The sequence below is a fragment of the Poecile atricapillus genome, chromosome 17 (assembly GCF_030490865.1).
Source record: "Poecile atricapillus isolate bPoeAtr1 chromosome 17, bPoeAtr1.hap1, whole genome shotgun sequence".
NCBI lineage: Eukaryota > Metazoa > Chordata > Aves > Passeriformes > Paridae > Poecile > Poecile atricapillus.
In genome coordinates this window covers 1,348,372-1,375,211 of record NC_081265.1, presented here as the reverse complement: position 1 = coordinate 1,375,211, position 26,840 = coordinate 1,348,372, and the positions used below count along the sequence as shown (strand labels likewise).

The window sequence follows — 26,840 nt, the reverse complement described above, 5'->3', positions numbered from 1 at the left end:
GCTTCCCTCTCCCTGCCTTCCCCCCCCAGCCAAGCCTCTCCTGCTGCTTTTTCCCTGACATTTTAATGGCAGGTTTGCTTTTCACCGTGGAGGAATTAATTTGGGGTTGTGCTTTGAGCAAATTCAAAGGCACGTTGGGAGATCAGAGAACATCTGGGGGAGCACCCGGAGCACCCGGATAAACAGGGGCGGGGGCAGGAGGCAGAGGAGGGGATGCAGGAGATCCTTTTGTGCTCTTCCTCGTGGGAAACTTCTCCTCTTTTCCACTTCTGAGCCAGCCCCAAACACAAACCAACCTGCAGGCAGCACAGGATGAGCCAGGAGCAGGGAAAAGCCCATGGAATACCAGGAGCCTTCCCAGCCCATGGAATATCAGGAGCCCTCCCAGCCCATGGAATATCAGGAGCAGGGAAAAGCCCATGGAATACCAGGAGCCTTCCCAGCCCATGGAATATCAGGAGCCTTCCCAGCCCATGGAATATCAGGAGCCTTCCCAGCCCATGGAATATCAGCAGCCTTCCCAGCCCATGGAATATCAGGAGCCTTCCCAGCCCATGGAATATCAGGAGCCTTCCCAGCCCATGGAATATCAGGAGCCTTCCCAGCCCATGGAATATCAGGAGCCTTCCCAGCAATTCCTGCTCCAGGGGGAAAAGAGGCTCAGGATGGGGAAGGGAACGATGGAGGGAGCTCAGTCCAGAGCAGCAGCTCCTGGGATGAAGGATTAATCCAGATTTTCTCCTGCTTTTTTTCCCAGAGGGATTTTTGTTTCCCCCCCAGATCCCCTAAACCTGAGCAGGGTGGGAGGGAATTTAACCCCCCCTCAGGACCAAGGAGCTCTGCAGCTCCAGCTCTGGGCCTTCCCAAATAATGTTTTTATGGAATGCTTGGTGCATTAATGAGAGAGATTTCTAATTAAGAGCAGCTGACAAATTGCACTGCGGCAGTAAATAAGCCTTTACCTCCATTAATAAAATGAAATGCTTTGGTAGAAATTAGGATAATTAGGATTTTTTGTGGGGTTGGTTTTTATTTTTTGGGCAAATAATTCCAACCTATTCAGCCACCACTGGATTTCAAGCACTAAAAAGCTGCACGGGGGCAGGGCAGGGGTGGGAAGCAGCCAGGTTTTCCATGGATCCCACGGAGAAAGGGATTGGAAAGAAACCTTTGGGGTTTCTGAGCCTTTCAGAGGATGCCATGGGTGGGGTTGGTGCTCAGCAGCAGGGATTTTCATGGCTGAAATCCCACCTGGGACAGGAGACAGGGATCAATCCCACGTGGATCTCTGGGCTGGGGTTAATTGATAAATTAATAAAACCCCAGGAAACTCTGGTTTGCTCAGAGATGGAAGGGAATGATGGCTCCCAATGGAAGGCATTGCCACATTCCCCAGAAAAAACTGAGTTTCTCTTCCTTGATCCTCAGAGCCGGATCCCTCCTTCCTCCCCCAGCCTGTGGAAAAGGGCCAGGGCTCCACAAAACCAAACAAACACGAGGGCTGCTGTTTATTCTGCCCTGAGCAAAGGAAATCCGAGCAAAGCAGGAATGCAGGAGCCAGGCTGGGAGCTCCATCCTCCCCCTCCAGGAGGGAAAAGCTCCTGCAGCACCACTCCAGGACTTAACAAAGCAGAAAATCCACAGGCCCTGGGCTGAGAGCCCTCCACCTACCCCGGCAATGAGGATGTGCAGCTAATTAACTTCCCAGGAGTCCCAGCAGAACAGGAAAAAGCGAATTAAAATGGGAACGAGCCGGGCACATCCCGCAGGAATGGGAAAATTGCATTGGAGGAATCTGGAGCTGGTGATAAATTATCGGTGCCCAGCACGTTCTCCACGTTCTTCCTGACCCCGGGAAGGATGAAATCATTCCAATCCTGCCCCCTGGAAGGATGAATCCATCCAATCCTGGCCCCTGGAAGGATGAATCCATCCAATCCTGCCCCCTGGAAGGATGAATCCATCCAATCCTGCCCCCTGGAAGGATGAATCCATCCAATCCTGCCCCCTGGAAGGATGAATCCATCCAATCCTGCCCTCTGGAAGGATGAAATCATTCCAATCCTGCCCCCTGGAAGGATGAATCCATCCAATCCTGCCCTCTGGAAGGATGAATCCATCCAGTCCTGCCCTCTGGAAGGATGAATCCATCCAGTCCTGCCCTCTGGAAGGATGAATCCATCCGAAGCAGGAGGGGGACAGGCAGGAACAGCTCCCCAGCTCTGGAGGTGGCAGCATGGACAGGAGGATCCCAGGGATGGGCACCCGACCACCTCCCTCGTCCCTCCAGGTGGAGAATCCCAAAATCCCGGAGTTCCTGAGGCTGGGAAAGCCCTCCAAGACCTCAAAGTCCCGGCTGTGCCCGATTCCCAGCCCAGAGCTCTGAGTGCCACCTCCAGCTGTCTTTGGGCACCTCCAGGGATGGGCACCCCAACCCCTCCAGTGCCTGACGCCCTTTCCAGGAAGAAATTCCTCCCAAAATGCAGGAATTTACCAGGAATCACTTCCTAGTGCTCCCTCTCCCCCAAAAACAAAAGATGCTCCCCATGGTCTAATCCAGCTTAGCCCCGAGGGAAAAAATTGCAATTTTAAAGAGTGTGCAGCTACACCTTGATGCTCCTTCCTCCTCCTCCTCCTCCTCCTCCTGCAGCCTCAGCCATGCACAATTCCCAGCTTTCCCTCCCAAAAAGGGACTTGCATGGATTTAGAATGCAAAATATTCATCCTGAAGGCACATTCATCACGGGACAGGAGAGGATCCTCGGGGCTGTTTATGGAGCTCTTGTCCAAAATAGCCCAAAATTCACAGTGCAAAGCATCCAGTCCCAAACCACATTCCCAAAGAGCCTCCAGCCGTGACCTGCACAGCCAGAAAAGGGCAGGAGCACCGAGGGATTCTGTTTGGAGGGGGTGAAGGGGATGCAGCTCCCAGCAGGAGCATCCTGAGGAGCTGCAGATCCTCACCCTGCTCAGGGAAAGCTCAGAGCCTGAATCATTCCCAGGACAGCTGGGAGACACCAGGCCAGAGAGGGATTTTGGCTGTGCTGGTTCTTTGGGGTGAGGAATAAACACCAACCCCACCACTAAAGGCTTTTAAAAGGCACTTTAGCTGCTGTTTGTTTAAATCCAAGGAATGCTCTGCCCATCACACGAGGCTTTATTGATTTCCTCTGCACTCAGGAGCAAAAAAAACACCAAAGCTGTACCCAGCAGACAAGGAAAAAAAATATCAAATCCAATGGAGATGGTATTTCCAGGCTGGAATTGCAGGCCTGGCTCCAAACCCTCCCTCCCCCATCATCTTTTACACCCCAAGTATTGGCAGGCTCTGGTTAGAGCTGAGTGATGGCCCTGCAGCTCTTTCCATGGATTATTCATTAACTCCTGCTGCTCCTGCAGCCTCTGCCTGCTCCCAGGGGAGAGCCACGGAACCCAGCAAACATGGGAACCCAGAGGAGAGGGATGGATGATGGATGATGGATGGATGATGGATGATGGATGGATGGATGGATGGATGGATGATGGATGGATGGATGGATGGATGGATGGATGGATGGATGGATGATGGATGGATGATGGATGGATGATGGATGATGGATGGATGATGGATGGATGATGGATGGATGGATGGATGATGGATGGATGATGGATGATGGATGGATGGATGGATGAGGGATGATGGATGGATGGATGGATGATGGATGGATGGATGATGGATGATGGATGGATGATGGATGGATGGATGATGGATGGATGGATGGATGATGGATGGATGATGGATGATGGATGGATGGATGGATGAGGGATGATGGATGGATGGATGGATGATGGATGGATGGATGATGGATGATGGATGGATGATGGATGATGGATGATGGATGGATGGATGGATGGATGATGGATGATGGATGGATGATGGATGATGGATGGATGATGGATGGATGATGGATGATGGATGATGGATGGATGATGGATGGATGATGGATGGATGATGGATGATGGATGGATGATGGATGATGGATGGATGGATGGATGGATGGATGATGGATGGATGATGGATGGATGGATGGATGGATGATGGATGGATGATGGATGATGGATGATGGATGATGGATGATGGATGGATGATGGATGATGGATGATGGATGATGGATGGATGGATGATGGATGATGGATGGATGATGGATGGATGATGGATGATGGATGGATGATGGATGATGGATGGATGGATGGATGGATGGATGATGGATGGATGATGGATGGATGGATGGATGGATGATGGATGGATGATGGATGATGGATGATGGATGATGGATGATGGATGGATGATGGATGATGGATGATGGATGGATGATGGATGGATGGATGGATGGATGGATGGATGGATGGATGGATGGATGATGGATGGATGATGGATGGATGGATGGATGGATGGATGGATGGATGGATGGATGGATGATGGATGGATGATGGATGGATGATGGATGATGGATGATGGATGATGGATGATGGATGGATGATGGATGATGGATGGATGGATGATGGATGATGGATGGATGATGGATGGATGATGGATGGATGATGGATGGATGGATGATGGATGATGGATGGATGGATGGATGATGGATGATGGATGGATGATGGATGATGGATGGATGGATGATGGATGGATGGATGGATGGATGGATGGATGGATGGATGGATGATGGATGGATGGATGGATGATGGATGGATGGATGGATGATGGATGGATGATGGATGGATGGATGGATGGATGATGGATGATGGATGGATGATGGATGATGGATGGATGGATGGATGATGGATGGATGATGGATGATGGATGATGGATGATGGATGGATGATGGATGATGGATGGATGGATGGATGGATGGATGGATGGATGGATGGATGGATGGATGGATGATGGATGGATGATGGATGGATGATGGATGATGGATGGATGGATGATGGATGGATGGATGGATGGATGGATGGATGATGGATGATGGATGGGTGGATGGATGGATGATGGATGGATGATGGATGATGGATGGATGATGGATGGATGGATGATGGATGGATGGATGGATGATGGATGGATGGATGGATGATGGATGATGGATGGATGGATGATGGATGGATGGATGGATGATGGATGGATGGATGGATGGATGATGGATGATGGATGGATGGATGGATGGATGATGGATGATGGATGGATGATGGATGATGGATGATGGATGGATGGATGATGGATGGATGGATGGATGATGGATGGATGGATGGATGGATGATGGATGGGTGGATGGATGGATGATGGATGGATGATGGATGATGGATGGATGATGGATGGATGGATGGATGGATGGATGGATGGATGGATGGATGGATGGATGATGGATGATGGATGGATGGATGATGGATGGATGATGGATGGATGATGGATGATGGATGATGGATGGATGATGGATGATGGATGGATGATGGATGGATGATGGATGGATGATGGATGGATGATGGATGATGGATGGATGATGGATGGATGGATGATGGATGGATGATGGATGGATGAATGATGGATGGATGATGGATGATGGATGGATGATGGATGGATGGATGGATGATGGATGGATGGATGATGGATGATGGATGGATGGATGATGGATGATGGATGGATGATGGATGGATGGATGGATGGATGGATGGATGGATGGATGGATGATGGATGGATGGATGGATGGATGGATGGATGGATGGATGATGGATGATGGATGATGGATGATGGATGGATGGATGGATGATGGATGGATGATGGATGGATGATGGATGGATGATGGATGATGGATGGATGGATGGATGGATGGATGGATGGATGGATGGATGGAAGGATGGAGCTCCTCCCTGCACAGACAGAGATTCCTGAGGAGAATCCAGCCTGGCGGGAGAGGGGATGAGGCTGATTTAGCCTCATTATCCTAATTAATAATGATGGCAGCAGAGTCAGGCAGAGGAGTGGGAAGAGCAGGAGCTGAGGTGGGGCTGGGGCAGCTCCCACCAGGATTCCTCCCTGTCCCTGCTCCTGCCCCAGTCCCAGCAGGGAATTCCTGCCTCAAAGCAAAAAGCAGGAGCCAGGGAGCTCCTGGAAGCAGCCAAAGCACCCCCCAAACCCTCAGAATTCCACAGGAACACCAGGACAGCTCCTGGGAATTCAGCAGCTCCGAGACAAGGGCAGCTCCCAGGGAACTGAGGGTGGGAAAGGCCCCTGAGAGCACCGAGTGCCACCAGGTCCCCGTGTCCCCGAGTGCCACACGCACACAACGCAGGGATGGGGACTCCACCACGCTCCCAACGCTTCCACTTCCCCCTGCACACAAAAATCCAGGAGCAAAAGCAGCCAGGGACTGCCTGAAAGGCCTGGAGGAATCCTCTGGGACACTGCCCCGGGAAGGGGGAGAACAGAGCAGGAAAACACCAAAAAACCAAAAAACCAACAAAACCCAGCCGAGTCAGCAGAGCTGCACGACAGATTTGAGGGATGAGAATAATAACACTTAATTCCAGCGTTCTTATGCCTTTCAGTAGACCCAAAATAGCTGCTGAGCCATCAGAGACCTGCTGCTCTGAATTTTTAAGTAAACTTTCCCTCGGAGGCTTTGGGTTTGGCAGTGAAGGCACCCAGCCACGACCCTTTTTAGGAAAGGCTCACACAGCCCCATCAGCTGCACCCAAACCCTCCTCAAACATCAGCTGAAAGGAAAAATGGGGGAAAAAAAAATAATTTAAGGAAAAAAATCAGGAGGCTCCGTGCCAGGAGATTTGGCAAAACAAACCCTGGGATCTGGTTGTGCCCTCCAGGATCTCCACCAGCATCTCCTCCTCAGCTGGAGGATGAACAAACACGGGGAAAAGGCCAAGATGAAGATGTCAGAGATGAGATCTGCCTTTGGTGAGGAATGTAATGCTCCAGCTGCTCGGCATCATTAACCCTCCCTCTGCCACCAGCAAACCCCGGGATGTCCCAGCTGGAAAACCCTTCCCGCTGCTGCTGGAGCAAGATGAGGAGTCCATAAAAGCTTTTAGAGGTCGCTGTTATCCAGCCTGGAGCTGTGCCAGGCTGGGAATGATCCCTGAGCAGCTCTGAGACTCCTTCCTGCTGCCCCAGGAGCATCCACAGGCCGGGATGGGAGGGATTCCCAAAACCTCGCTCTGGGCTCCCCAGGAAGGGAGAGGGCTCCAGAGCCACGTTCCCAGCCCAGGCACGGCTCAAGCTCCTCCAAACTTTGTTTTTCACTTTGACACACTCAGCTTCAACCTCTGCCCGTGTTTCCCTCACAGCATCCCCCGTGACCTCTGCTCTCTTCCCAAAAAATCCCATCCTGAAGGCTCTGCCCAGCTCCAGGAGCTGTTCCTGCTCCTGAGCACAGCCCCACCACTCTCTGCCAGCTCTCCTGACCCTTCCCAAGGTCTCCAGGGGGAGGAAAAGCAGGGTTTGGATCAAACAGGCCCTGGCAGGGTGGTTATCCACATGGAAATGAACCCCAGCACAGGGACAGCTCCTTTTCCAGAAGGAAAACACAGCAGCTGCACTATTTTGGGATAAAATCCCCTCACCGAGCTCCACATGGAATTCCCACTCAGCAGCTCTGGGATGAGCTCCCAGGATGGAATTCCCACTCAGCAGCACTGGGATGAGCTCCCAGACTGGAATTCCCACTCAGCAGCACTGGGATGAGCTCCCAGACTGGAATTCCCACTCACCAGCACTGGCATGAGCTCCCAGACTGGAATTCCCACTCAGCAGCCCTGGGATGAGCTCCCAGACTGGAATTCCCTCTCAGCAGCCCTGGGATGAGCTCCCAGGCACAGAATTCCCACTCACCAGCACTGGGATGAGCTCCCAGACTGGAATTCCCACTCACCAGCACTGGCATGAGCAGGTCAGCCCCGTACACGAACGCTGCTCCCAGGGCAAAGCCCGCAGCCACCGGGAAGAAGGAGAAGGCTCCGAAGGTGCCGGATTCCTCGGCCATCTCGATGGCTGGGGCCAGCAGGGACCAGTAGGACGCTGCCAGCATGACCTGGGGACAGAAGGGGAGTGGTGAGACCCCAGGGGACACAAGGGAAGCTGAAATTCCAAAGGATGCAGGAGCAGGACGCAGTGGGAAGGAGCGAAGCGATGCCAGGTGAGGATCTGGGCTCTGGCAGGGGGATGCTGGGGGAAAGTTCCCACAACTCTCAGGAAGTTCCCCTTGCAGGATGCTCAGAATCCCAGAATGGCTTGGGCTGGAAAAGACCTTAAAGCTCATCCAGTGCCACCATGGGCAGGGACACCTTCCTCTACCCCATCCAACCTGGGACACTTCCAGAGAACAATTCCTTCCCAATTTCCAAGCCAAAGGCACAGAGGAGGAGCTGCTGCCCAGCACGAGGGCTCTGAGCAGCCTCTGCCATCCCCAGCCCGTGCTCAGGAGGGGAGGAAGGAGCTGCCTGTGCTGCAGACACCAGTCCCTGGGGGGCTGTGTAAATCTGAGCTCGCTGTGAGTAAGAGGAACGAGGCTTGTCATGTCAGGCTTAAGCACGGCTGTCAAACCTCATATTTCAAATGCCACCTCCTTTAAAAAACAACCACACACCCCAACGTGGAAACACAGGCAAGAGGGAAAGGCTCTGGAGAATTATGTTGTCAGCTCATGTTAAGATATCATTTTCCCCACGGCAAACAGAGCCCTGACAGAGCTCAGCCTCCAGATCCTGGCAGCACCCAAGGCACAGGATCCAGGGGAGGTGATGCCACAGCTCTGAGCCAGCCCAAGGTGAAGGAAAAGCCATTTATTCCAGCTTTAATCCCTAAACCCAGGTGCTGGGAGTCGTTGTCATGGATTGACAGAACATCCCAAGCTGCAAGGGACCCACCAGGAGCCTTCAGCTTCCCCCCAGCCCATCCCTGAGCTCGGCTGGGATTTAGGGGTGCGGGATTGCCGGGAGCAGCGAGCTCAGGGCAGTGCCAGAGCTCCCAAAAACAGGAGCAGCTCTGCCAACAACCCCATTTAATGGCAAATTCACACAGATCCCAAAGCTCTGGGATGGCCCAGCCAGGGAGGAGGACCCTGGTGACAGGAATGAAAGAGGAAAAACCCCTGGATCAATAAAGCCAAATCAATAAAGGATTTTCCACCCTTCCCCTCGCTCCAGCCCCACTGAGCCAGGGACCCCCTGCTCCTGCTGGGGATTTGGGGCATTTTCACAGCCTTGTGCCTCCAAAGGGGCACCAATGCCACAAACCCAGCAGCAGTGGGGAAACACAGAGGGGTGGGAGCAGAAAGTGAACCCAGCTAAGCTGAGTTAGCCAAAGCAGCACTGGGGGAGCCCAAACCCTTCCCTGGGACAAAAAAACCAACCAAGGGAAATGAATCCAGCTCCACTCCCTCACTGCGCTGGGAATCCCTCCAGACACCTCTCCCAGGGCTGGGCAGCTCCTCCCACAGGGATTCACTCCAGGAATCCCCAAAATTCTGGGCTCCAAACTCTCCTCAGCTCCCTCCAAACCCAGGGATGCAGCAGTGCCCCAGCTCAGCCCAAATCCAGAATAAATCCTCACACCCAATCCCTCATTAAAGCAGGAAGGCTCCTGTGGGATCCCTGGGATGAGAAGGAGAAGAAATCTGGGAAAAGGGGATGGGAAGGGCAGGTGGAAGGTGAGACACTGGCAGGGCTCTTTCCTTGCCAAACTTTTCCACTTGGCTTCATCAAGGCTCCAGCAATGAGGAGCAGGCTCAGCAGAGCCCTGTGGATTCCTGGTTTATTTTATTTTTATTTATATTATTTATTTATATTATATATATATTTATATTCTTTATTTATATAATATATAATACACAATATACAATATATAATATATAATTTATTAGATTATATTAAATATAATTATATAATAATTATATTATTATATTATATTTATAGTATATATTATAAATATACATTATTATATTATATTATATTATATTATATTATATTATATTATATTATATTATATTATATTATATTATATTATAATATTATATTACATTATATTATATTATATTACATATAAAATATTATTATATATTATATATTTTATATTATATGTTATGTATTATATATTATATATTATATATTATATACTATATATTATATTATTTATTTCTATTATATTTATGGGAATATTCCATCCCAGTGTGCCTGGGGAGGGTTGAGGTGATTTCCTGATCTGAAAATCCAAACTCCAGCTCAGCCAGAGGAAAAGCTGCAGGGGAATGGGGCTGCAGGTGTTTGTTCCTGCTGGTGTCTGAGCCCAGCCCTGCAGCACCACAGGGAACTGCTGGGGAAAAAAAATAAAATAATAATAATAATAAAAAAAAATCTCATTTAAGGATATCAAGATTTAAGAGAAAAAGCAGAATTTCACATCAGATGCCCCAGCAAGCAAAGCTTTGTCTCTATGGAAACACATCACCTCGCAGCCTCCTGCATGCAAAAGCCTGGATTATCTGGGAGCTCCAGAGAGGGAACTGAGGCAGGGAAAAGGCAGAGCCAGGATGGGCAGGGACAGCAGGATCCAGCAGGATGCTCCCAGCTCAGCCCAGATCAGCTCCCAGGCTCCCAAACCACGCTCTGCAGCCCAGGCCACCCTCCCTGGGGTCCCCTGAGCATCCCCTCAGCCGTGGCACGGACTTTGGGAATTCATCCCGGATTTCTGCAGCTCCCAGAGCAGGGAAATGTTTGGCAGGAGGGTGAAGAGCCAGCCCAGCTCCAGTGGGTGAGGGCAGCTCCCACCATCCCTCTCCCCACAGGGCTGGGGCAGGAGCTGATTTCTCCTCCAGGGATTTCTTGTGAAGCCACCAAACACCAGGAAAAAGAGGGGAGGAAAAGGCTCCTTAAATTAAATCCTTTAAATTTGTTGTTAAATCCTTTCAGGCAGAGAAAAGATGGAGACCCATCTGGGGAAACTGAAACTCAGGGGGATGCTGGTGCCAGCAGAGCTCCCTCGCTGTCCCCTCCAGGCACCCCAGGAACAATTCCCTCCTCTCGCTGCCAGCTGGGAGAGCCCAGGGAAAAGCAAATGTTTGCAGGAGTTCTGCTTCCTGAGCCACACCTGGGCCAGGCAGGGGTGACTCAGAGCTGCTGGCAGGGTGACGTGGTGGCCACAGCAAGGACAGCAAATCCTGATCCCGCTGGGGTTCCTGCAGGAAACACAGCCTGAGGATCCCAGGGCTGAGCAAACCCAGCTCCTGGCACCCCCAGGACACAGCCAGGGCACCTGGCACAGCCCAGGGCTCCCAGCACAGGTGGGAAGGGGCAGCTCCCTCCAGAGCACACCCCCAGCACCTGCTGGGGCAAAAAAAATAATAATAAAAAAATAATAATGGACTCAAAGGATGGACTCGGTCTTTAAGGAGGGAAACAAAGGTGATTTAAGGAGTCTGGATGAGGCCCCACCTGCTCAATGCACATTCCCAAGCCCCTACACAATCCCAGGCCCCACATTTCCAGGTTTTCCTTTAGGAAAAGCTGCCTCGTGTCCCAGATTTCCCATGCAGCTGCAGCTCTCTCTTCCCTCTCCTCCCCGGGGCTGAAAGCATCCATGGGGAAGCACAAACAGCATCCCCCAGCCCATCTCCATCCCTCCATCGCTCCAGGAGCTGCTCAGAATCCCGAGGAACCAGGGGAGTTTCACCCCAGAGAGGCGTGGGCAGCTCGGGGGGCTGGTGCTGGTGCTGCTGCCACCTCCACCCTCCCCAGGAGCAACCAGGGCAGGAGCAGACGGAGCCAGAGCCCTTCCCTGGCCCCGGGGAATTATCCAAGGGATTCTGACTCCACTGGGCAGCCAAACCGGGCGTGGAGGGGCAGAGAACACAGCGGGAGGAGGAGGAGGAGGAGGAGGAGGAGGAGGAGGAGGAGGAGGAGGAGGAGGAGGAGGATGCACTCACCCCCGCAGCAAAGCCCAAGCTCCCATCCAGGATCCGCCTCTGGAAAAGAAAAACAAACACAAACACCTTGAACTCCTGCTGAAACCACTGAGAGATGGGAGAGGGGTCACCAGGCTGGAGAGGGATTGTGGACAAGAGGGAACGGCTTCCCACTGCCAGAGGACGGGGTCAGGTGGGATTTTGGGAAGGAATTCCAGCTGGCACAGGGTGCCCAGAGCAGCTGTGGATCCCTGGCAGTGCCCAAGGCCAGGCTGGAGGGGTTTGGAGCAGCCTGGGACAGCGGGAGCTGCCCCTGCCCAGCCCAGGGCAGGATTTTTACCCCTCCCAAGGGAGCTTCACTTCACAGCCACCCCCTGAATAAATCATCACAGGACCAAGGCATAAATAATAAATCCATCTGGGCCATTTGGAACACCCAGGCAAGGGGGGCTCTCTAATTCTGGATCCAGGATGACTTAAAGCTCAGCACTTTGCTCGTTCTGAGCACGGACTGACCCAAATCCTGCCCTGGAAACGCAGCAGCAAAACCAGGTTAGAGCAGGGGAGCTGCTGTTCCCAGCACACAGCCCCAGGAGCACATTCCACAGCCCAGGCTCTGCAATTTGATTTCCTTCCCCTCCTGTGTGTTGGGAAAGGAGCCGGATTTTCATCTCCTCAAAGCTGGGAGCCAAACCCAGCCATGAGCAGGGCACAGCCCTCGGGTCTGGATCCTGTGGGATCCCAGGGCTCAGGAGAGGATCCCAGAGCTCAGAAGAGGATCCCAGGGCTCAGGAGAGGATCCCAGGGCTCAGGAGAGGATCCCCAGGGCTCGGGAGCCCATCCCAGGGCTCAGGAGAGGATCCCAGGGCTCAGGAGCCCATCCCAGGGCTCAGGAGCCCACCCCAGGGCTCAGAAGCCCATCCCAGGGCTCAGGAGCCCACCCCAGGGCTCAGAAGCCCATCCCAGGGCTCAGGAGCCCATCCCAGGGCTCACCTGCCCGCTGGAGAACACGAACACCAGCGCTGACCCTGCTGCCGTCAGTCCCCAGGTGAGCAACGTCCCCAGCACCGCCTGCAGCACCGGCCCCAGTCCCGGGATCATGCTGACCTGGAGACAGCAGCAGCCTCAGGAGAAGAGCCAGAGAATCCCCAAATCCCACCCGAACCCCTCTGCAGCACAGGGATCAGAGCCAGCTCCATCAACCCCCCCTAAACTCCTCTGTCCCCCCCTCTGCAATCCAAGCCGAGCTCACCCGGACCCAGCACAACCCCAGCGGGATTTTGGGGCTCAGACCCTGCCCAGACCCCTTTTTGTGCCCCCAGGCCGGTTTTGCTGCTGTGGAAGATCCTGCCATGCCCTGCAGCTCGGGAAAGGGGAGCAGACCCCAGGGACAGGGAATGAGCAGTGCCAGGGGAACGGGGATGGGTGAACTGAGAACACATCCCTGCACCCACAGCTCTGTGTGTAAATAAATCACACACACGGGGATCTACCGATTCACGCGGAAATGGAATATGAAATAGGAATATGGAATATCAGTAATAAACACACCCCACAAATCCCCCAAATCCAACCCTACACCGGCAGCTCCACAGCCCCGGGCCCAGGGCCACAGAATCCTCCAAACCTGGAACCCCCGGCCGGTGCCAGGATCCCCAAACCTCCCTCACCTGAGGCCGCCGGACCCCCGAACCCCCCGAACCGGGACCCCCAGGGCCAGCCCCAGGACCCCCGGACCCCCCAATCCTGAACCCCCTGGCCTGTCCCAGGAGCTCTGAACCCCCCAAACCTGGATCCCCGGAGATCCTGACATATCCCAGGAGCCCTGAACAACCCAAACCTGGACCCCCGGAGCCCCTTACCCATCCCAGGACCCCCAAACCCCCCAAACGTTCCCCCCCAAGATGCCCTGGCCGGTTCCACGACCCCCGGCACCCGCAAACCGGGAGCTCGGGAGCGGTGCCCCCTCACAGCTGGAGGCCGTGGCCGGTGCTAGAACAGTCCCAGTCCCAGTCCCGGTCCCGGTCCCGGTCCCGGTTCTCCCCGTACCGCAGCCCCGGGCCGGTCCCGCCGCCACTTCCGGGTGCGCACACGTGTCTGCGGGCTGGCCCCGCCCCCCGGGGCTCTCAGCCAATGGGAGCGCGGCGGGGGCGGGCCGCCCGCGGCTCTGCGGTTGGCGTTGGCGCGCCGGTCACAAAGCGAGGCGGGCGGGCGGCGCGGGCGGGCGCGACAAGGCGGCGCTGTCACCGTCACTGTCACTGTCACTGTCCCCTCCTGTGCCGCCCCAGAAGGAGCAGGGGGTGGCAGAAGGACACGTCTTTATGAGTTTATGTGACACAGCCTTTGATCAGCCCCCGCTGCCCCAGCTGGGAGAGGTCAGGGCCGCTTGAAAGCTCCCTCATTTAATATTTAATCAGCCTGGCGCTGTAATTGCGGCGGCGCTCATTAACTGCCAGGGCCAGATGCAGGTGCCAGCTAGGAGGGACACGGGGACAGACACACCGAGCTCACCCCGGGGACCCCCGGCCGGCGGTGCTGGCAGGGCTGGGGACAGCTGGGGACAGCTGGTGACACAGCAGGGCTGGCCCTGGGGACACGGCTGGCAGCGATGGCCCTGCCTGGGGACATGTGGGTGGCGTTGGGGACAGCCACGGTGATGCAGGAGCGTCAGCAAAATCAACTCACACCTCCCGTCCCCAGTGTCACTTGTGTGTGCAGGGACACCGCAGTGTCACAGATGTGACTGTCCCCGCAGTGTCACAGCCCTGTCTGTCCCCGCAGTGTCACAGATGTGTCTGTCCTGGTGTCACAGCCCTGTCTGTCCCCGCAGTGTCACAGCCCTGTCCCCTCAGTGTCACAGCCCTGTCTGTCCCCGCAGTGTCACAGATGTGACTGTCCTGGTGTCACAGCCCTGTCCCCGCAGTGTCACAGCCCTGTCTGTCCCCGCAGTGTCACAGCCCTGTCCCCGCAGTGTCACAGCCCTGTCCCCGCAGTGTCACAGATGTGACTGTCCTGGTGTCACAGCCCTGTCCCCGCAGTGTCACAGATGTGACTGTCCTGGTGTCACAGCCCTGCACAGCAGCGCTGGCAGCTCCCCCCCGGGCCCTGCCTGTTCCAGCAGGGAAGGGAAGGAGGAGACCCTGAGCCCCAAAAACTCACTTTAAACACCAAAAGTGACACAAACCCGGTGCCACCTCCCATGGAGGTGGCCAAGACCTTACAAAGGGCAGCTCCAGGGATCCGCGGGGCAGCCGGGACCCAAATCCTTTGGGATTCTTTTCCACAAAACCGTGTGGGGCAGAGAGGCACACCCTGAGCAGGGCTGCGGATGTCCCTGGGAGCGGGCGCTGTGTCCCTGCAGTGTCCCTGCAGTGTCCCCTCCGTGCACGCTGGGCTCACGGCCGGGCTCTTTCCCAACCCGAATCCATCTGTGTCAGGCTGGGGCGGCGGCTGGAGCCAGCCTGGACGGCGAGACGGGCAATGAGGACATCAAGGATGTCCCCAAGGACAGGGCAGAGCCAGGGCCAGCCGGGGTCACGGCCCCACGCCGCAGGCTGAGGTCACCTGTTTGTCACAGGGCACACAGGGACGCTCTCATCCCTGTCCCCTGCCCTCGGGACCCTCCTCGGGGCTGGGGGGGCTCCAGCAGCTGCTCCGAGCGGATCGGATCAGAGCGTGCTGTCACCAGGCGCGACATTTCCAGCTGGAACAAAGCCCGGCTGCCACAGGCAGCCTGCTCAGCCCCCATTTAATGCGCAGGAGCCTCCAAGGAGCCGGGCACAGCGGGGACGAGCGCAGGCAGCAGCCGGGATCTCGGGCCGAGGCTGCCAAAGGCTCATTAGTGCCCGGGATATGATTCACAGCGAACGCGAGCTGCCCCGGCCCCTCCAGAGATCAATAAACCAATTAGAGAGGCAAATAACGGCGGGGAGAGAGGGGGAGGAAGGGAGAGGAGGGAGGAACAACCCGTGGGGAGGTCTGGAAGGAGCAGGAGCTGGAGCGGGGTGTGGAGGGGAGACCGCCGGGGGTGCGGGGAGCGCTGGATTCAGGGGTGGGGATGCTGCCCTGGATGGGGATCCTGCCCTGGGTCTGGATCCTGCCCTGGATCCCGGGATGGGGATGCTGCCCTGGATCCCGGGATGTGGATGCTGCCCTGGATCCCGGGGTCTGGATGCTGCCCTGGATCCCGGGGTCTGGATGCTGCCCTGGATCCCGGGATTTGGATGCTGCCCTGGATCCCGGGATGTGGATCCTGCCCTGGATCCCGGGATGTGGATCCTGCCCTGGATCCCGGGATGTGGATGCTGCCCTGGATCCCGGGGTCTGGATGCTGCCCTGGATCCCGGGGTCTGGATGCTGCCCTGGATCCCGGGATTCAGCTCTGGATGCTGCCCTGGATCCCGGATCTCTGGATGCTGCCCTGGATCCCTGGGTGTGGATCCTGCCCTGGATCCCGGGATGTGGATGCTGCCCTAGATCCCGGGATGCAGCTCTGGATGCTGCCCTGGATCCCGGGATGCAGCTCTGGATGCTGCCCTGGATCCCGGATCTCTGGATGCTGCCCTGGATCCCGGGATGTGGATGCTGCCCTGGATCCCGGGGTCTGGATGCTGCCCTGGATCCCGGGATGTGGATGCTGCCCTGGATCCCGGGATGCAGCTCTGGATGCTGCCCTGGATGCCGGGATGCAGCTCTGGATGCTGCCCTGGATCCCGGATCTCTGGATGCTGCCCTGGATCCCGGATCTCTGGATGCTGCCCTGGATCCCGGGATGCAGCTCTGGATGCTGCCCTGGATCCCGGGATGCAGCTCTGGAGGCTGCTGCGGGCGCAGGTGAAGGCGCGGGCGCCTCTCCCGCGCCATCCATCAGCGCTGCAGACGTTCCCGATTAGATCTGGCAGCCACCAGCCGGGTCCTGCCGCGCCTCGGGGTGCGGGGACATGGCCCAGACTGTTTGTCTGGCTAATTAGCAGAAAGCGAAGCCTCCCCCCAGCCCGGGCATCCCTGAAACGCGGCCAGGCCGCCTCCAGGCAGGAACCAGCAGAGCCACCGGGGCTGGAGCTGGGAAGGGAAAAGGCAGGGAAAGGGCAGCGCCAGCCCGAGTGTCCCCGGGGCAGAAACACCGCGGTCACCCCTGCCTGTGCTGGCCTTGTCCCCACGGCCACTGGGGCCAGCAGGGTCCCTCTGAGGGCAGATCCTCAGGGATCCTCGGGCTGGCTGCACGCGGGAGCAAATCCTTCCCCTCCTGCCAGCCGGGGAGCAGCAGCTGCACCCCCTCACAGCCCAGCCCAGCACAGCCTCCCTCATTCCTGCAAAGCGCCGGAGATCTCCCTCCTGCAGCCCACGGATCCAGGAGAAAGGCCAGCTCACCCTACCCCTCCGTTGGCATCCCAGCCCCAGCTCCTTACAACACTCATTTCCAGGACAGGGGTCGACGGCGCCGTTTTCCACAGGGACTCCCAGGAACGGCTGGGAATGGAAATGGCAGAAAACTTGGAAGGGCTTTTAAAGCCTCTCTGTGGTCACGTAACCCCCGTGCTCCTCTCCCAGGGGTTATTTCGGCTGTGTGGGAAGGGGCTGGGTGTTCCTCCTCTCTCCAGCCCTGCCAGTAAATTGCTTTTCAGCGCAGTGGATGCTTCCCAGGCAAAAGGACAAAGAGGAGTTTATCTGCCAGCACCAAACCAGCTGCTGGTACAGCGTCCCTCCGAACCAGGGACCACCCAGGGACACACTCTGCACTAGGCTTTAATTCAGGGCAGAATGAGGAATAAAAGGAAAAGAATCCCCTCAAAAGGCTCAAGGATGGCTTCCTGACTCAGCCAGCTGCTGCTGCCCTCCTCCTGGATGGAGATCAGCTCCTCAGTACCCACCGGGCCGTTGTTTCATTAATTTTATGGGGTTTTTAATGAAGATCAGATCTGGGTTCAGCCAGGCTGAACTGGCTGGATTCCCCCAGCTCCCCGGCCCCGGCTTCCCGATGAGGTGGAAATGAAAGGCAGGGAGAGGCTGGAGCCCTGATGCTCCACAGGCAGCTCCAGCCAGCTGGAAGCACCCTGGGATCCCTCCCGTGCTCTCCCTACCTCGCTGCTCCAGCCCTCTGGATCCCCTCAGGCCGAGAGAGGCCCCTGGCAGCCCTGGGCTGCTCTCGGTGCCAGGGCTTGGTGGCCGAGGATCCCAAGGCAGGGACGAGGCAGCGTCCCCCGTTCTAAGGGGACACTCAGCGAGGCAGCGCTGGGAGTGGCTGCTCCGTGCACATCGCTCCTGGCCACAGGAACCAGCCAGGAGGGGATAAAACCTCTCCGGAAAGGTCACAAGGCACCAAACCCCTCTCCTGGGCTGTTCTCCCTCCTCCCCTGCACGGGGGGCCGGTGCCAGGGATTTCCCTTCCTCGGGACGGCCCAGCGGCAGCAGCCCGGAGATCCGATCCTCACTCCCGAGCATCTCCTTCACCCCCTCCCTCCATTCCCGGGACATTAATTCCTACATCAGCTTCAGCAGAAGCAGCTTTTTCCTGCCTCCTAAAGATTAATGAGGCTGATAACGACTCTGCCGCTGCTCCAGGACCTGGTGTCTTTAGATCCGCCTTGGGAAGTGGATGGCGAAGTGAAAACGAGAAGCTCCCGCCGCACTCGGCGGCGTCAGCGCGGGGCTCTTTGTTCACAGTCACTCTTAATTTCCTGCTCTCTATTGTCTCCTGGACAAGGGATGGAAAGAGGGGCAGGAATGGAGATAATTTAATTGCTCTCGAGATCCCAAATAAACCAGAGCAGAGGTTATCTGCCCCAAACCTCTCCTTTTTGGTCTTTCCCCTGCAGGGAGAGGCTGTGGCAGGAGCCACCTGTACTGCACAAGTCCCCAGAGACCCCAAATATTTCGGCATCACCTTCCAGCCTCTCCCAGATGGGAGGACCAGCAAGGACCTGCCCTGGCTTGGCTGTGGAGGCGAGATGCAAACTCCTGGGGCCGAGGCATTTCCAGCGCTCCCGGGAGACTTTGGGACTCTCAGAAGCCTCTTGGGTCACCCTCCTGCGGGGTCACAGCGTGGCCACCACGCTGCCACCTCCCTGCCCATCTCCTGGTGGCTCTGGAGAAGCTGAGGCCACGGCTGCACCCAAAACGCTGCGGGACAGCGGGGTGGGCAGGGCTGGGGGCAGGGTGGGCACGGCAGGAAAGGGAACGCAGGCAGGGTGGGCAGAGCAGGGTGGGAGAGCAGCGGGGTCGGTGTGCAGAGCGGGCAGGGTGGGCAGCGCAGGGTGGGCAGGACAAGGTGGGCAGAGCAGGGTGGGCAGGACAGGGTGGGCAGTGAGGGGAAGGTGGGCAGGATAGGGTGGGCAGGACAGGGTGGGCAGTGCAGGGTGAGCAGCGCAGGGTGGGCATTGCAGGGTGGCCAGTGAGGGGAAGGTGGGCATTGCAGGGTGGGCTCTGCAGGGTGGGCAGTGAGGGAGGGTGGGCAGGACAGGGTGGGCAGTGAGAGGAAGGTGGGCTCTGCAGGGTGGGCAGTGAGGGAGGGTGGGCAGGACAGGGTGGGCAGTGAGTGAGGGGAAGCTCCGGGCGCTGCGGGCTGTCCCCGCCCCGGCCCCGCAGAGCCGCCCCGTGCGGGGCGGGGCGCAGCCGGTGCGCTGGTCCAGCGGCGGAGCCGCGCCGGGAGCGGGTGAGCGGAGCCGTGCGGAGCCGTGCGGAGCCGAACCCAGCGGAGCCCAGCGGGGAACCGGCGCTGCCGGAGCCTCCCCGGTGCCCGCCGGGCCGGGCCGGGCCGGGCTGGGCCGGGCGGCGGGAGCAGGTGAGCGGCGGGGCAGCACCGCCCGGTGCCCTCTGCGGCGGAGACACGGCACCGGGGATGGGGGCTCCGCGCAGAGAGTTCGTCGCCCACCGGAGCCGCCCGGGCTCGGTGTGCCGGTGCCGGGGGGGAGGGAAGGGGCTGCACCCGCCCAGCGGCCGAGAGAGGAGGAGGTTTTTTTTTCCCTCGGTCCTCCCGGGCATCAGTCGCACCCACCGGGACGCACGGATTGGATTTGTGGAGTCGCAGAGGCTCCGGGATCGGCAGAGCCAGGAGGAGCTGTGGTGTGCTCGGGCAGGCTGCTCCAGGAGGGGACGTGGGGAGCTGGGGTGGGAACACCCCTTGCAGGGAGCCTCTCTCCCGCTGAGCTTGGCAGCAGGATGGACACATCCTCCCCAGGAATCCCTTCGTTTCTATTTACTCCCTGATTTCTAGAATCTTCTCCTCTCTCCCCAGAGCCAGGGAAGATGACATCTCGGCTCCTCTGAGCCTGCAGTGCCCAGGGAGCGGCAGAACCATGGAGCTGGAGTTCGAGCTGCCCAATGCCACCGCCTTCTGGTTCTCCCCGGCGTCCCCCTTCGACAACTTCTCCCTGGAGGCGCCCACCAACACCTCCCAGAATGCCACGGGCCAGCACTTCGACCTGACCAGCAACGCCATCCTCACCTTCATCTACTTCGTGGTGTGCATCATCGGCCTGTGCGGGAACACGCTGGTCATCTACGTCATCCTCCGCTACGCCAAGATGAAAACCATCACCAACATCTACATCCTCAACCTGGCCATCGCAGACGAGCTCTTCATGCTGGGGCTGCCCTTCCTGGCCATGCAGGTGGCCCTGGTGCACTGGCCCTTCGGCAAAGCCCTCTGCAGGATCGTCATGACGGTGGATGGCATCAACCAGTTCACCAGTATCTTCTGCCTGACGGTTATGAGCGTTGACCGGTACCTGGCTGTCGTCCATCCCATCAAATCTGCCAAGTGGAGGCGGCCCAGGACAGCCAAAATGATCAACGTGGCCGTTTGGGGCGTCTCCCTGCTGGTGATCATGCCCATCATGATTTACGCCGGGGTGCAGCACAACCATGGCAGGAGTAGCTGCACCATCATCTGGCCGGGAGAGTCGGGCGCCTGGTACACGGGATTCATCATCTACGCCTTCATCCTGGGCTTCCTGGTGCCTCTCACCATTATCTGCCTTTGCTACCTGTTCATCATCATCAAAGTCAAGTCCTCGGGCATCAGGGTGGGCTCCTCCAAGAGGAAAAAGTCGGAGAAGAAAGTCACCAGGATGGTGTCCATCGTGGTCGCCGTCTTCATCTTCTGCTGGCTCCCCTTCTACATCTTCAACGTCTCCTCCGTGTCCGTCATGATCGTGCCCACGCCCGTCCTCAAGGGCATGTTCGACTTCGTGGTGGTCCTCAGCTACGCCAACAGCTGTGCCAACCCCATCCTCTACGCCTTCCTCTCCGACAACTTCAAGAAGAGCTTTCAGAACGTGCTGTGCCTGGTGAAGGTCAGCGGCATGGACGAGGCCGACCGCAGCGACAGCAAGCAGGACAAATCCCGGCTCAACGAGACCACGGAGACGCAGAGGACCCTGCTCAACGGTGACCTGCAGACGAGCATCTGAGGGGCCAGCGGGCTTCGTCCTGCCTGCGCCCCTCCTCTCTCCCGACTGCAGCACGGGGGTGGCACCGCGGGGTCAGGGCAGGAATGGCACCCGAGGGGACGGCTGGGAGCACCCGGTGGCCTCGGGGATCCTCTGCTGGCTCCTGTCGGAGTGCTGGGAAGGATACGGGTCAGGAGGAGCTGCCTCGCCAGGAAAACAAAGACGGCTCAGGGCGGCGCAGCGCGTTTGGACACCGAAGTGCCACCGTGGGCACGGCTGGGCCGGGGGGGCTCTGCAGGGTCCCCCGTGCCACCCTCGGGGCCGGCGGATGGGTGCACCTGGACACGCAGGGGACCTCAGGAGGAGCCGCAGGTGTGTGACAGCAGGGGACGCGCCGACCTGGCGGGATCTCCCTGCCGAGGACACCGGGATTATTTGGGATTGCATTTTCCCTGGGATGTTCCTCGCTCCGCCGCGTGCCCCGCAGCCTCCCGGTGCTGTGTGACTGCCGCAGCCGCCCCGCCCGGAGGGGACACGCCAGCACGGAGGTGACATCCCCACGGGAGGCAGCTCTGCCCCCGCAGCAGCTCCTCTGACCTCAGCCTGCCTCCTCCAGCCCTGCCGTGTCCCGCTGCTGCAGAGCCCTTGCGCTGCTCCTGCAGCGGCCTCACCTGCCCGCAGATTTTCTCCTCGGATGGAGAATTTCCCCCTTTTTCCCTCCCCGGCAGCCGCCGCCCCTCCCACCGCCCGCATCTCCCGGTCCCGCGGTGCGCCGGCAGCCGGGACCGCTGCTCCGGGCACCCGCGGCTCCAGCGCTCCGCTCCCTGCTGGGAAATCCTTGGAAGCGTTCGAGCAGCGGTGACTCGCTGGAGAAACCTGGCACGGGCACCTGGTGCTGCCAGCGGCTCCTGCGCCCGCCTGAGCTCGGGGTTTGTCCGGCCACGGCTGCGAGGATGGCTCGGGTTACTCCTCCCTGCTCCTTCCAGGCAAGTCACGCCGGAGGCAGGGCCGGTGGAGAGGATGGGAACGGGAACGGGGGTGCCGGGGGCTCGGTGCCCACCCTTGTCCGAGCCGAAGGGAGCGGGCAGAGCAGAGCTCAGGGCTCCCAGCAGCTCGGTATGAGGAAGGGCAGCAGGGATCCATCCCCTGGATCCTGCACTGTGGGAGGGGTGGCAGGGCTGGCCCCACATCCGCTCTATTTGGCTTCCCAAGACTGTTGCGAAGCGCTCGGCTCTGTCCCTGTCCCTGTCCCTGTCCCTGTCCCTGCCCCTGTCCCTGTCCCTGTCCCTGTCCCTGTCCCTGTCCCTGCCCCTGTCCCTGTCCCTGTCCCTGTCCCTGTCCCTGTCCCTGTCCCTGCCCCTGGCCGCCCTCCCAGCTCAGCAGAACCCCGGGGCTGAGGGTCAGGGCTCCAGGGAGCTCCAGGGAAAGCCCAGGGGAGAGGGAGAAGTGCCGGTTTCCTGCCCGAGCACCCGAGCGGCCGGATCTGTTCACAGCCCCCGTTCCTGAGCTGAGCCGTGGGAACGCGGGGGGTTTCGGTGGAGAAAACAGCCGGGGCTCGGTCACCCTGCGCTGTCCCAGCCCAGCCCGGTGTCACCAGCAGACACGGAGCCTTCACCGGGCAGCACAGCCAGTGCGGGAGGCGAGGCTGAGCCGCCACCTGCCCTGGGGTCCCTCCTGCTCAGCCACGCACCCCCAGGCGATGCTCCCTCAGCAGCAGCTCTGGCAGAAGTTCTCCCATGGCTCTGCCCAGCTCCTGCAGCAAATCCCGGCCTGGGGCATCCCATCCTGCCAGCTCCCCAAAAAGGGCTGAGTGCCAGGCTGGGTACCTGCTCCTGGCTCTGCGGGACACGGCTCAGGCATTTCCTGCAAGACAAAGCAGAGCCGTGTCAGCAATTGTTTGCTTTTAACTCTTTCCTGCCCCTCCGAGGAGCGGTGACAGCGATCAGCGCTCGTGTGGCACCTCCCTGTGCCCTGGCTGGGCGCTGGGCACAGCCCTGGTGTGGCGAGTGAAGCTGAGCCCGGGCTCAGAGCTGGTGCTGCTGATGCTGCAGGTCAGGCAGGGCACGGTGAAACGGTGCCTGGGGAGAGCCGGGAGCAGGGATGGGATGGGACTGGCACAGCCCAGGATGGGAGCAGGGCTGGGATGGGACTGGCACAGCCCAGGATGGGAGCAGGGCTGGGATGGGACTGGCACAGCCCAGGATGGGAGCAGGGATGGGATGGGATGGGGCTGGCACAGCCCAGGATGGGAGCAGGGCTGGGATGAGGCTGGCACAGCCCAGGATGGGAGCAGGGATGGGATGGGGCTGGCACAGCCCAGGATGGGAGCAGGGCTGGGATGAGGCTGGCACAGCCCAGGATGGGAGCAGGGATGGGATGGGGCTGGCACAGCCCAGGATGGGAGCAGGGATGGGATGGGGCTGGCAGAGCCCAGGATGGGAACAGGGCTGGGATGAGGCTGGCACAGCCCAGGATGGGAGCAGGGCTGGGATGGGATGGGGCTGGCACAGCCCAGGATGGGAGCAGGGATGGGATGGGGCTGGCACAGCCCAGGATGGGAGCAGGGCTGGGATGGGATGAGGCTGGCACAGCCCGGGATGGGAGCAGGGATGGGATGGGATGGGACTGGCACAGCCCAGGATGGGAGCAGGGATGGGATGGGGCTGGCACAGCCCAGGATGGGAGCAGGGATGGGATGAGGCTGGCACAGCCCAGGATGGGAGCAGAGCTGAGCTGAGCTGAGCCTGGCACAGCCCAGGCTGGGAACAGAGCTGAGCTGAGCTGAGCCTGGCAGAGCCCAGGCTGGGAGCAGAGCTGAGCTGAGCTGAGCCTGGCAGAGCCCAGGCTGGGAGCAGAGCTGAGCTGAGCTGAGCCTGGCAGAGCCGCAGCGATGCGTCAGTGCAGCCGTGGGCACTCCGTGGAGGAGGTGTCTGCGTGGGGAGCGCTGGGGAGGGGGATGTGTGGAGCCCCCAGCACTCACCTGCAGCCAGGCCAAAGCCGGATTTGCCGGCAGGGGACTCCATCCCAGCCTTGTCCGTGCACGCCCTGCCACCAAAATCCCGATGGATGAGGGGGAGAACACCTGTTCCCAAGTGTATCCCCAGCAGGAGCCTCCAGCTGGGAGCACTCTCCCTTTTGATGTGGAAATACAGAAATCCTGGGAATTCCCAGCCCTGGGAAGGACCCGTGCCCAGGTCAGCTTTGTCCTGGCAAGGCCAGGGACACTTCTGGGTGCTCAGAGCTGTGATCTGTGTCCCTGCTTTGCACCGGGGGCTCTGCTGGGATGGGGATAACGGGGCTGCAGGTGAGGAATGAGCTGCCACCAACATCCCAAAGAGCCACCAGGGCAGGATGTGACGGGGCAGGGGCACGAGGTGGCTCCTGGGGGCTGCCAGGGCTCTCCTTGGCTGCCTTTCCATCGAGGAAAAAGGGCAGGAAAGCAAAATGTGCTGCCTTGGAGTGCTGGGAGGGAGCTGCAACAGCGGCTGTAAAACCAGCAAAATAAAACCTTCTGCTGTTCATTGCTGACTAATAAACATCAGCACCGCTGCTGCTGCTGCCGGTAACGAAGTTTTCCTTCCCAGCCACTTGATTTTAGTGGGAACTTGACCTCAGATTGGATCTGCTCTGCAAAGCCTCGCAGGGCTGCTGGTGGCAGGATGAGAAATCTCTGCCGGTGATTGCAGAGCCAAGAGACTGAGCCTGCAAGTGCTTCGCACACAGGCTGGCCCTGGGCAGCGGGGATTAGTGACAGCTCCTGCCTGGAGAGGCAGGAAGGGCGTTTTTCCAAATCCGAGGTGATGGGAAGCACGGATCGGGGTGTGCCACAATCTCCCCGGGACGCCTGGAGCAGGGATCTGGGTCACTCCTGCACGAGTCTCCCAGCCCCAGCGTGGCCTCCCCAATTCCCCTTTTCCTCCTCACCACTGGTTCCCCCAGTGAGGCTGAGGGGCGGCCCCAGAGCTCCCCGATCCCACGGGATCTCTCCATGGACACATCCCTGCTGTCCCTCAGCCCTCGTGTGCAGAGCCAGGGCTGTGCCTGGCCATCCCCCGGTGTCCCCCTGGGACCCAGCCTGGCTCTGGGCACTGTGGCCAGTGCCCCACTGTGCTCCAGAGCCAAACCCTGCTCGGGTGGGCGGGAGAGGCTGGGGCTGGACCCGGAGCCTTCCCAGAACGTCTCTGCAGCTCGTGTCAGCTCCAGCGCTGCCCTGGACTGAAATGATCTCCTCCTGAACTGCACTGCCATGGCTCTGGGGGCCTTCCCCACCCTGCCACGATGGGAACAGCCCTGTCTGCATGGGAGGCTCCACCGAGAGGTCCCTTCCCTCCCAGAACTGGAGAGCTCCCAGGCTCCAGCCTTAGAGCCCTCGCTGTGAATGAGCCGATTCCAGACTGCTCAGGGAGAGTCTCCATCCCCTCCCTGCGGCTGCTCCAAGGGGGAAACACCAGCGAGGCACAAGCAAAGGACACAGCAGATCCCAAAGTGTCCTTCCTGCTGCCGAGTCTGGAATGGACCTGCTGCTTTCCAGCCCCAGGGCGCCTCCGACACCCGGCCCAGCACCTGCCTGTCCTGAGGGATTCCAGCTCCACTCCCTGCTTGCTCCAGGACCTGGACTGTGGAAAGCCAGGAAAGGAGAGCCAGACTGGGAGGATCCTCATCCAGCTGTGTCCTGACCAGGAGACACTGATGGATGCAAAGCCTGGCCATTCCATCCATTCATCCATCCATCATCCATCCATCCATCCATCCATCATCCATCCATCCATCATCCATCCATCATCCATCATCCATCATCCATCATCCATCCATCATCCATCATCCATCATCCATCCATCATCCATCATCCATCCATCATCCATCCATCCATCCATCCATCCATCCATCCATCATCCATCCATCCATCCATCCATCCATCCATCCATCCATCCATCATCCATCATCCATCCATCCATCCATCATCCATCATCCATCATCCATCATCCATCCATCATCCATCATCCATCCATCATCCATCCATCCATCATCCATCATCCATCCATCCATCCATCCTTCCATCATCCATCCACCATCCATCCATCATCCATCATCCATCCATCCATCATCCATCATCCATCATCCATCCATCCATCATCCATCATCCATCATCCATCCATCCATCCATCATCCATCATCCATCCATCATCCATCCATCATCCATCCATCCATCCATCCATCCATCCACCCATTATCCATCCATCCACCCCACGCTGTGGCTGGGAGGAGGGACGGGATGGCTGATTGTAAATATGTGTAAATTGTATATAGGGTGTACCCAGAGGGGTTTTCCGTTCACTGACACAAACCCACAGGGGGCCCTTGGCTCCCCCTCGCCCTCCCCGTGTGCCAGGGGGGTTGGTGGCACCGTCTCTGAGCTGGGAGGGACCACAGGTGACTTCTGCAGGGCAAGGGAGGTGAAGTGAGGTCTCTCCACTCCGTGCAGAGAGCCAGGGCCCCCAGCAGC

General features: G+C 58.3%; 2 protein-coding genes across 3 annotated transcripts in view; one reads left to right on the top strand and one right to left on the bottom strand.

Annotated features, from left to right (window-relative positions):
- SLC39A11 (solute carrier family 39 member 11) overlaps window positions 1–14,053 on the bottom strand; it is a 61,888-nt gene extending 47,835 nt beyond the window's left edge. For both annotated transcript variants that reach the window (XM_058852526.1, XM_058852527.1), the window contains exons 1-4: window positions 13,998–14,053; window positions 12,942–13,055; window positions 11,970–12,008; window positions 7,923–8,081 (exon numbers count right to left, since the gene is read on the bottom strand). In XM_058852526.1, the coding sequence (XP_058708509.1) occupies window positions 7,923–8,081; window positions 11,970–12,008; window positions 12,942–13,049 (306 nt within the window). In that variant the 5' untranslated portion in view covers window positions 13,050–13,055; window positions 13,998–14,053. The remainder of the gene's footprint in view (window positions 1–7,922; window positions 8,082–11,969; window positions 12,009–12,941; window positions 13,056–13,997) is intronic.
- A 5,523-nt stretch (window positions 14,054–19,576) lies between these two features.
- Window positions 19,577–21,363, top strand: SSTR2 (somatostatin receptor 2). Its single transcript, XM_058852695.1, has 2 exons — window positions 19,577–19,728; window positions 20,182–21,363. Exon 2 carries the CDS (start codon window positions 20,243–20,245, stop codon window positions 21,356–21,358), a length of 1,116 nt encoding a protein of 371 aa, XP_058708678.1. The 5' UTR covers window positions 19,577–19,728; window positions 20,182–20,242; the 3' UTR covers window positions 21,359–21,363.
- The last annotated feature ends 5,477 nt before the right edge of the window (window positions 21,364–26,840 follow it).

Bases quoted from the DNA above. Each gene is read 5' to 3' on its own strand.
- SSTR2 (XM_058852695.1), top strand. From the start codon at position 20,243: ATGGAGCTGGAGTTCGAGCTGCCCAATGCCACCGCCTTCTGGTTCTCC.